Raw genomic sequence first — 10,165 nt, 5'->3', positions numbered from 1 at the left:
ATTTTTTTTTTTTTTTTTTTTTTTTTTAGTAGAGACAGGGTTTCTCCATGTTGGTCAGGCTGGTCTCAAACTTCCAACCTCAGATGATCCACCGCCTCGGCCTCCCAAACTGCTAAGAACGCGGGGGGTGGAGGTTGCAGTGAGCCGAGATTGCCCCACTCCGCCTGGCCAGCAATTTGAATTTTTAAAAAGTACAGTTACATACCTTTATTTTGTCTGTATCCATACCAGTATTTGCAATAAGAATTTTAGCATTTTCAATTCGTTTTGGTTGATTTACTCCAATTTTTTTATCCAACAGAAAGCCTACAATAAATATAAGAACAGTATCATATTTAATACTTCAAAGCAGCCTTAGTAAATCTTATAAAGTTGTCTGCTTTATCATATCACTACTTCAAAGAAGCTATTTAAGTCCAATTTACCAAGCTCTTAGAAGGTATAAAAACAAGCTTGTACCACCCACCTTATTCTGTTGTTGTTTTGCTTTGTTTTAGGCTTTTAGCGCCTGAAAGCCATGGATTTTAGCTTCTGTCTCTAGTGATAAGAGGGATGAGGAAGGGGCTTTATTGGCCCAACCAGAAACAGAAACTAGGAACCCATGACTGTATTCTCTTCCTTGGGCACTCCTGGTATAAAGCATCCCACTAGAAGAGTTATTACAAAATTCATTTAATGGGTTACTTAAAAAATAATATATGAAACAGGAAATATGAGAACACAGTACAGACAATAAAATTAAACAGTATTTTGAAACTTTTGTTTCAGATATATACTACACCCACATCTGTATGGGATGCAAAATAAAGACAATAGGTTAAGTCCACTTTTATTAGCTTGAAATCACCACCATAAGAGAAAAACTGAAGATTCAGGTATTGAGGCTGGTGGTAAAAATGAAAAACCATGGACAATGGAGTCAGATAAACCTGACCCCAATCATGCCCCTGCTGCTGGCTATATAACCTTGGACAAATTATCCAGCCAGAGATGCTAATTTGTAAAACAGGAATGTAACCAGTGGCAGAGGTGCTAGTTACCAGCCTAGTCCTGTTGCTTTGGAACCATCATACAAACCCAGTACCACCTACCTCTCCAGGCCTTTTTTGGTTATGTTAGAAACTTTTCTCTTACAAAGCCACCTTTATCTTGGGTTTTCTACTCTATTCAAGTGAACCTAATCCTCACTCACCAGGTCATGATGACTAAACGACTAAAGTTCCTATTACAATTCCTAGTACACAGCAGACATTCAAGAATGGTGCTGTTTGTGCTACTACTCTTGTTTTAATGCTTCTATTAGAAATGCTACACAGCAGCCAGGCGTGGTAGCTCACGCCTGTAATCCCAACACTTTGGGAGGCTGAGGCAGGTGGATCACCTTAGGTCAGGAGTTCCAGACCAGCCTGGCCAACACGGCAATAACCAGTCTCCACTAAAAATGCAAAAAAAAATTAGCCAGGCATGGTGGCACACGCCTCTAATCCCAGCTACTTGGGAGGCTGAGGCAGGAGAATCGCTTGAACTGAGGAGGCAGAGGTTGCAGTGAGGCGACATCATGCTGCTGCACTCCAGCCTGGGTGACACAGCCAGACTCCATCTCAAAAAAAAAAAAAGAAATGCTACACAGCTCTTGTATATAAACTTAACCAAGAGTATTTTCAGAATCATGACATTCTCTTAAAATAAATCAAGACCTGTAAGATACACCAAAACCAGGACTCCAAACCACTGGTAAAAGCAGAAGTTGTAAAGCACCATCTAATTCTTTTTTTTTCCTTCTCTATACAAGAATGCCTATACTTTTTGACAGGTCATTTTGTGAAGTAAATTCAATGTGAAGATGATCTGGAAAACTTCACTCTATAAACAAAAATGTACTACTAAGGAAACAGTACTTGTTACGTCTCATTTACCACCCTTTAAGAACTAGATCCTCTTGCCCTATAAACATACATAAATTACTTGTTAATTTTTTTTAAAATTCTTTTCTAAAAAAACTAGTCATCCCCCAGTATACAAGGGATACTAGTTCCAAGATTCCCACACACACCAAAATCCACACATACTTAAGTTCCAGGCTGACTGGAACCAGTAGATTTGAAAAGTTGGCCTGCTATATACATGGGTTTCAAATCCTGCAAATACTGCATTTTCCATCCACATTCGATTGCACATGTGCAAACCACGGACACAAAGGGCTGACTATATTTATTGAAAAAACCTGCGTTAAGTAAACCTACATAGTTCAAACCCATGTTGTTCAATGGTGAACTGTACATCCTCGACAACCAGCTAACACAATGATATGACTGACCCAGACCCTTCCTGGAGAATACACATATAATCCTGGTAAAAGTACCATTCGAGAATAAATGATTTCTAGCAAAAGAAAACTACATTTCCTTTTTATCAGAGACTGCAAATAACTTCATGGTAGTTAAGTAAACTCTAGAGATCATCAACAATGCTGGAATAGTGTGGGAAGAGGAGTACAGTCAATGAAATGACAAAAATGGTTGCACATATGGTATGTCCTTAAATTCAAGTTCACTGGCTTTGTAAAGTGTCACTGGTCCCAAAACTGAATTCACTCAGTACTCAGCCCTCAGCATCTAATCAAAGCTTCTTGTATCTGACATTCATACATACCTTCATCTAAATAGGAATCTGCCAAACTTCCTCCTAGCTTCTTGATAATATGAATTGCCTCGAGGTTGCCAGAGCCTTTCAGTCTGAGAACTGCTTCTACAGCTAACTTTGTAAAGTGGTCTTTGTGATGAGTAAGAAGTTTTGAGGATAATGTCGTGCCCGCAATATTCATTAAATCTTGACGGAATTTTACTTCATCAGAACTAAATAAAACCGACCAAATACACATATTAACCTCACTTTAGTTTTCAAAATTTATCTAGATATTCATGTCAATAGATAATTTTACCCTAGTCAAGTCTGTAAGCTGTAAGAATTAAACCTCAGCAGTAATCAAGAAACACAAATTATTTTCCCCACCAAACTGGCAAAATGCCAAAAACCGGGGGCGGGGGGATGGGGCACACAAGCAAGCAAAAATCTAATATTGGCAAGAATGTGAGAAATGGCCGGGCACAGTGTCTCACGCCTGTAATCCTAGCACTTTGGGAGACTGAGGACGGTGGCCTGTAATCCTAGCACTCTGGGAAACTGAGGAGGGTGGATCACTTGAGGTCAGTTCAAGACCAGCCTGACCGACATGGTGAAACTCCATCTACACTAAAAATACAAAATTAGCTGGGTATGGTGGCACAGGCCTGTAGTCCCAGCTACTTGGGAAGCTGAGGCAAGAGAATCGCTTGAACCCAGGAGGCAGAGGTCGCAGTCAGCCGAGATCACACCACTGCACTCCATCCTGGGCAACTCTAAGAGCGAGACTCCATCTCAAAATAAATAAATAAATAAAAAGAATGTGAAAAACAAGTAATATTATACAGTTGCGAATGGGAAAATTAGTAAAAGTGCCTTAAAACAGTGGTCCCCAACCTTTTTGGCACCAGGAACTGGTTTCAAGTAAGACAATTTTTCTACCTGCATTAAGCATGTTATGAAAGAACACTAAATGTTTAGAACAGTAGTACTTTGGTGTACCAACCCATGATCGACTGCAGAACTCAACAGCGCCTCTCTTGCAGCCTTTGTGGCTTCTCTCCAACCCGCTATGATGGTCTGTGGATGAATCTTTTTTGCAATTAAAGATTCTGCTTCCTATTAATAAAATTATAAAATAAAAGTTATAAATAGAAAATTATTAAGCACTCCTCAACAGTAAAGATGGAGGAAGTAAGGACTTGATTACCTCTGATACTCAAAAACAGTAGGAAAAACAGAGTTGCTCAGTTGTTCTTACCCTTAATAATTCTGCTGCTAAAACGGTAACAGAGGTAGTGCCATCACCAACTTCATCATCTTGAACCCTTGACATATCTAGAAAAAGAAATTAGTTAACTCAAAATTGCTTCTTTACTTACTAAATTCTCCAAAAATATTCACTACCAATCTAAACTTATCACGGTTCCTCATACAACAAATTCTTTGGAACTCTGAGGTCTGAAATGCAACAGTTTTACCACCAATATACAGCACTCCTGAAGCTTGTATTTTAACAATGATAATTAAAACCCAGTGGACATCAATTGACAGTACAATTGGTCAACACAGCCTATTTATAAAGTTATTTCAAAATGTTAACCAATAGTATTATTAGGTTGGTGAAAAAGTATATCCAGACTTACCAACTAAAACTTTAGCTGCTGGATTGTCAACACCAATGTTTTTTAGAATAGTGGCACCATCATTGGTTACCATAAGAGAGGCATCTCGTCCGCTGCTTAGAAGAATTTTGTCCTAAAGGGAACATAATTGGTTCAAGTTAAGATATAAGTACATCTTGAAGAATGCATGGATCAATCAGTACTCTCATACAGTGCTACTGTATTAACACCCTGGATGGCTATTTTGTGGTATCCATTCATCAAATGTTTTCAATACAAACACCATGTTAACCAAACCGTGGTATCTACCCCTAGAAACATCAGAAGCACGGGGAGACAATAGTTTTTGTTTCAACACTGTTAACTGCAAAAACAGTGGAAAGAAACTATCAGTACAGCCATAATTAAATTATAAAATAATTAAGGTACAGGATAATATTTGACAGTTAAAGAGGAGGCAGTATTATCTACTTACACTGAAAGGAATTTAAAAGACCAAGCTACAAAACAGTACTGATAAATAGTATCTATGTTTTATAAAACGGTATCTGTTACATGAGTATAAAATACATAATAAAGTACACATAATTCAACATAAACAGAAAATTAGTAGTAGTACATGCAAATTATAACACTACTTGTCACTGAGGAGGGGTATGGAATTGGGGATGGTGATTCTGGGGACTCTGATTTTTACTAAGAACATACTTGTCTTTTATAATTAAACGTTCTAAAGATTAAAAAGCATTTTAAAATGTTTGTTATTAATTATATTTCCACTAAGGGCTCTAAAACAATATTAAAACATAAAACTTTTCTATTTTTCTTACCATGCCTTTGGGTCCCAAGGTGCTCTTTACCAAGTCTCCAATGGCGATGGCACCAATAAAAGAAGTCTGGAGTAAAAACCAAGGAGATTATCAGAATCAACTTTACCGTCTTCAAGTACAGTTTTATCTTTATTTACTTTTTTTTTTTTTGAGGCAGAGTCTCGCTCTGTTGCCCAGGCTGGAGTGCAATGGTGCGATCTCAGCCCACTGCAACCTCCGCCTCCTGGGTTCAAGCGATCTTCCTACCTGAGGCTCCCGAGTAGCTGGGATTACAGGCGCCCGTCACCACACCCGGCCAATTTTTGTATTTTTAGCAGAAAGGGGATTTCACCATGTTGGCCAGGGTGGTCTCGAACTCCTGACCTCAGTTCATCCGCCTACCTCGGCCTCCCAAAGTACTGGGATTACAGGAGTGAGCCACCGCACCTGGCCTCCAGTTTTATCTTTAAAACAAAGGTTAGAACAAGGCTTACCAGGCGAGCTGTCTCTGCTCTCTCTTCATCAGCTCCTGCCTTGAAGATGTTAACAGGTGCAAGGGAAAGGGACGCCTAAAAAAGAAAACCAAGAGGCATTTCGTTTAAGTATCAATACTCTAACACATACACTGAGGTGCCTTCCACTTGTCTTACAAGTGGATATCTAAGAGAAAACTCATTTACAATAATGTTTTCAAACAAATGAAGCTTCCACGATCGGAGAAGGCATTTAAGTGGGAGAGAGGGACTTGTAGGAGAGCAACATGGCTTTTCGGATTTACAAGGCCCCAGAAGTATAAACTATACACCAGCGAGACTGACAGTTACCTACGGCTAGACTAAAGACGATCTTGAACTAAGAATGAAGTAGGGAGGGGTTTTTTGCCATGCGGGCGAGGGAACGCGGCCTCCATCTTCCACCCTCGGGTGGCTCCGGCCCCGCCGCTCCAGGCTCCGCCCCTAGAGGGAGGGCAGAGCGGGTCCCACACTAGAAATTTCTTCGCTGGGGGTGAGGCGCGGGCCTGGGTTCCCGGGACTATGCAAAGGCCTGGGCAGAAGGAGACGCTGGCTTTGCGGTCGTCTCCTCCCCCTCGTGGTGGGCTCCACCGGCTGGCCTGGCACAGGCCGCACGCCCCACGGCTCGCGCCATGTGCGGCGAGCCAGAGAGCCAGAAACGGAGCCTACAACCCCAGCAGGACAGAGGAAGCAGTGGGGTGGCAAGAGCACGGCGGAGCAGGGCCAGGGCTAGAGACACGGGGGTCAGGCTCACCATAGTTCCGAGGAGTTCCGCACACAAGTGAATCCCCTCACAGCTCGTGTTCACGGCCAGAAGACAGAAAGAAGCCGGAAGTGACGTCACACACCCTACCGTCGGGGGCGGGGCCCCGGCCTTCGCGTGCCTCCGGCTTGCCGTTACCGACAGCAGGCGTCCCATTTTGATTGGAGCCCCACGGGCCGGAAACGCGGCCTGTCACACTGGAGGGGGCGTGGCTGCCGGTCGAGGACTAGGAATGCGGCGGTTGAGAGAGGAACAATCGAAGAACAAAGAGGCGGCTGCCGTACGGGTTGCCATAGCAATGGAGTTCTTGCTCACACTTTGTTTTCTTAAATTTAATCTTTAAACATTTGTATTAAATCACACATGTACACAGTTCAAAGTGGTATGTGCCAATAATGAAACCATAATTTACCCACCTCACCACTTCCTGTCTCCAGGAAAACTGCTTTCAACTTTTTCAGTTTTAGGGGGGAGCTATTTACTATCGTATTCCCAGATAATATTATTGCTATGTTGATTTTAAACATTATTTACTGAGTATTACAGAAGAAGACTTACTTTTCTCTTACTGAATTTTCAAACGTTATTTCTAACTGGACGTTGACTGCCCAGGCTAAGGTCTTGTGAATTGACAGAGACATTTATAGTATTTTATCTTTGCCCTATTTACTCATTTTCAGGAATTTTTGCATTTCAGTCTTTTTTTTTTTTTTCCTCCAATAGTAGAGACGACTTACTAGTCTTTGTTTATAATAAACTGAAATATTTGGGACTGATCTTGACACTTTGACATGTTTTGGCAGACATCAAGATCAGTCCCAAATATTTCAGTTTATTATAGACAGTTTTCTACTTTCTTTAAGTTGACGGATGTCTAAAGCAAAATTTGTTCTCTAAAAAATTTTTCTGTCATCTACTGATACCCTGTCTTCTCCCTTTGATCACTTAACAAGCTCCTCGGCAGGGCGCAGTGGCTCACGCCTGTAATCCCAGCACTTCGGGAGGCGGAGGCGGGCAGATCACCTGAGGTCAGGAGTTGGAGACCAGCCTGGCCAACAAGGTGAAACCCCATCTCTACTGAAAATACAAAAATTGGCCGGGCGTGGTGTGCGCATGCCCATAATCCCAACTACTCAGGAGGCTGAGGCAGGAGAATTGCTTGAACCCGGGAGGCAGAGGTTGCAGTGAGCCGAGATCACACCACTGCACTCCAGCCTGGGCAACAGAACGAGACTCTGTCTAAAAAATAAACAAACAAAAAAAAACCAAGCTCCTAGATTTTTCTTTTTCTGTTTCGTTTTGTTTTAGAGACGGGGTCTCACATGTTGCCCAGGCTGGCCTGGAACTCCTGGGCTCAAGCAATCTTCCTGCCTCAGTCTCCTGAATAGCTGGGGTCTCCTGGATTTTTGACATTGCTAACATTAACAGGAATTTTCAATTTTTAGTTGTTTCTACCCTTCAGATTTCCTTTAAGTGGGTTGATTTCCACCAGGGGTTGGCAAGCTGTGAGGAGTCAAACCCAGCCTGCCAACTGTTTTTGTATGGCCTGAGAGCTAAGAATAGTTTTACATTTTAAGTGGTTGAAAGAAATAAAAAATTTCCTGACACATGAAAATTCTGTGAAATTAATATTTCAGTGTCCGTAAAGCTTCGTTGGACTCCTTGGGCATACCCACGCATATTTACTCTGTCACAATACAAGAGCAGAGTTATGTGGCAGAGTTGAGTAGTCACAACAGGTTGTGCGGGCCCACAAAAGCTAAAACATTTATTATCTAATTCTTTACAGAAAAAGTTTGCTGACCCTAGTTTACAGTATTCCTCAGGTCCAACGTGAAAAGGGGGAGTTCAGGCTGAACAAATTGTTTTTTTAAATCTCCCAAGAATTTTCTGTTCTTTGTAGGAAAACTTGGTCTTTCAGGAAATGTACTTTCCTAGGCCGATCCCAAATCGCATTCTGGAATGAGAAGATTCACAGTGAAAAACTAAGATGCCTGCACAGTATTGAAAAAGGTTGTTTTTATTGTGGACAAAATTACATACCTGGAGATATTTACTATGTCCTCTAGTAGGCAAGCCCGAGACTGTGTGTGATGGGGAAACCAATGACTGCTCCCTGCTGGGCTTTGAATGTAGCCAGAGACATTTGGATGGGGAGAAGGAGGCAGGCCCTGCCACCTTGTGGAACTGAGGCTAGAGGCAGCCAGGAAGAGACCCTATGATGGGACCCTTGGAAATGTGTTCTTTCTCCATTGCATCTTTTGATCCTTCCTCCTTTCCTACTTCCCCCTCCTTTGATGACACCTCTACACCCAGAGGCTAAACACTCAGCTTCTAGACCCAGATTATATGAGTTTGAATTTCAACCATTTTACGTGCTGGCTTTGTAGCCTTGGGTGGGTTTCACAGGCTCTTTAAATCAGTTCATTGAAGGCCATTCAGAGCATGATCAATGTGCTACCTTACCAAAAACTGTCTCTTTTAGCTGTTTATACTTTTTTTTTTTGGAGACGGAGTTTCACTCTGTCACTCAGGCTGGAGTGCAGTGGCATGATCTCAGTTCACTGCAACCTCCGCCTCCCAGGTTCAAGCAATTCTCCTGCCTCAGCCTCCCAAATAGCTGGGGCTACAGGCATGCACCACCACGGCTAGCTAATTTTTGTATTTTTAGTATAGACAGGGTTTAACCATGTTGGCAAGGCTGGTCTCAAACTTCTGACCTCAAGCAATCTGCCCACCTCAGCCTCTCAAAGTGCTGGGATTACAGGCATGAGCCACCACGCCTGACCAATTTTTTTTTTTTAATTGAGACAGGGTCTTACTCTGTCACCCAGGCTGGAGTGCAGTGGCGCGATCTCCACTCACTGCAGCCTCTGCCTCCTGGCTTCACGCGATCCTCCCACCTGTCTCGCGAGTAGCTGGGAATACAGGCATGCGCCACCACACCGGCTAATTTTTTGTATTTTTGGTGGAGATGGAGTTTCGCCATGTTTCTCAGGCTGGTCTTGAACTCCTGAGTTCATGCAGTCTGCCCACCTTGGCCTCTCAAAGTGCTGGAATTACACAGGTGGAAGCCACTGCGCCCAGTCTATTTATACATTTTATAGTAATTTGTATTAGATAGGTTACAGGGCCTATGGAGGTAGTGAGACCTTGGGAATCCATGTTTCTGTGATTAAACACGTTGTGCGACTTTCTCCTGGCTCTTCTTCTGTCCTCTACTCTCAAGTCCCTTGATCTTGGCTTTAGTTAACCCTTCCTCCTCCCTCAAAGTCTTTGTGACCCTCTCCTCTCTATGACCCTGTGTCCTCCTCTCTCTTTCCCTTGGTATAATTTGGCTTTCAGTGAGTTGGCTTTTTGTTAACTGGTCAGCTTCCGGTTATATAATCTCTCTGTGCCTCAGTTTCCTTTTGTGTAAAATGGAGATAATCATCACAAAGATTAAATAGCTTAGAACAGTGCCTGTTTAGCTTAGCTATTATTATCATTATGTCCCAAGTCTTCTAGTAGACTTTGTTAAGTATAGTAGCCGAGGGTGGGTATGCTTGGCATGATATGGAAGTAGGAAAGCACTGTAGCATACCATGATTTGATGGCTAGAGGTGATTTGTGAGCAAGGGGAGATGCATTATCTGGAGTGAAATAACTAGCCAAAGAGGCAAACAACCACCAGAACAGTTATGGGACTTGTCAACATTCCTCAGGAACACTTAGAATACCTGGAAGGAAACCAAATAAAGGACCAGGAATCCAGAGTCGCATTGAGTTGGGTTGATCCAGACACCTAGTGTTTGGGTAGTAGGGAGGTTAGAAGATTTGATAATTCTCGTGTTG

The 10,165-nt window shown here is 42.3% G+C and overlaps 1 protein-coding gene across 1 annotated transcript in view; it reads right to left on the bottom strand.

Annotated features, from left to right (window-relative positions):
* CCT2 (chaperonin containing TCP1 subunit 2) overlaps positions 1 to 6,525 on the bottom strand; it is a 17,725-nt gene extending 11,200 nt beyond the window's left edge. The window contains exons 1-8 of the mRNA XM_017894046.1: positions 6,323 to 6,525; positions 5,551 to 5,625; positions 5,078 to 5,143; positions 4,269 to 4,380; positions 3,884 to 3,960; positions 3,629 to 3,741; positions 2,653 to 2,855; positions 206 to 306 (exon numbers count right to left, since the gene is read on the bottom strand). Of these exons, the coding sequence (XP_017749535.1) occupies positions 206 to 306; positions 2,653 to 2,855; positions 3,629 to 3,741; positions 3,884 to 3,960; positions 4,269 to 4,380; positions 5,078 to 5,143; positions 5,551 to 5,625; positions 6,323 to 6,487 (912 nt within the window). The 5' untranslated portion in view covers positions 6,488 to 6,525. The remainder of the gene's footprint in view (positions 1 to 205; positions 307 to 2,652; positions 2,856 to 3,628; positions 3,742 to 3,883; positions 3,961 to 4,268; positions 4,381 to 5,077; positions 5,144 to 5,550; positions 5,626 to 6,322) is intronic.
* Positions 6,526 to 10,165: the final 3,640 nt, after the last annotated feature.

This window comes from Rhinopithecus bieti, unplaced genomic scaffold (genome assembly GCF_001698545.2).
Source record: "Rhinopithecus bieti isolate Rb0 unplaced genomic scaffold, ASM169854v2 scaffold_25288, whole genome shotgun sequence".
Classification (NCBI taxonomy): Eukaryota; Metazoa; Chordata; class Mammalia; order Primates; family Cercopithecidae; genus Rhinopithecus; species Rhinopithecus bieti.
This window is presented reverse-complemented; position numbering and strand designations above follow the sequence as displayed.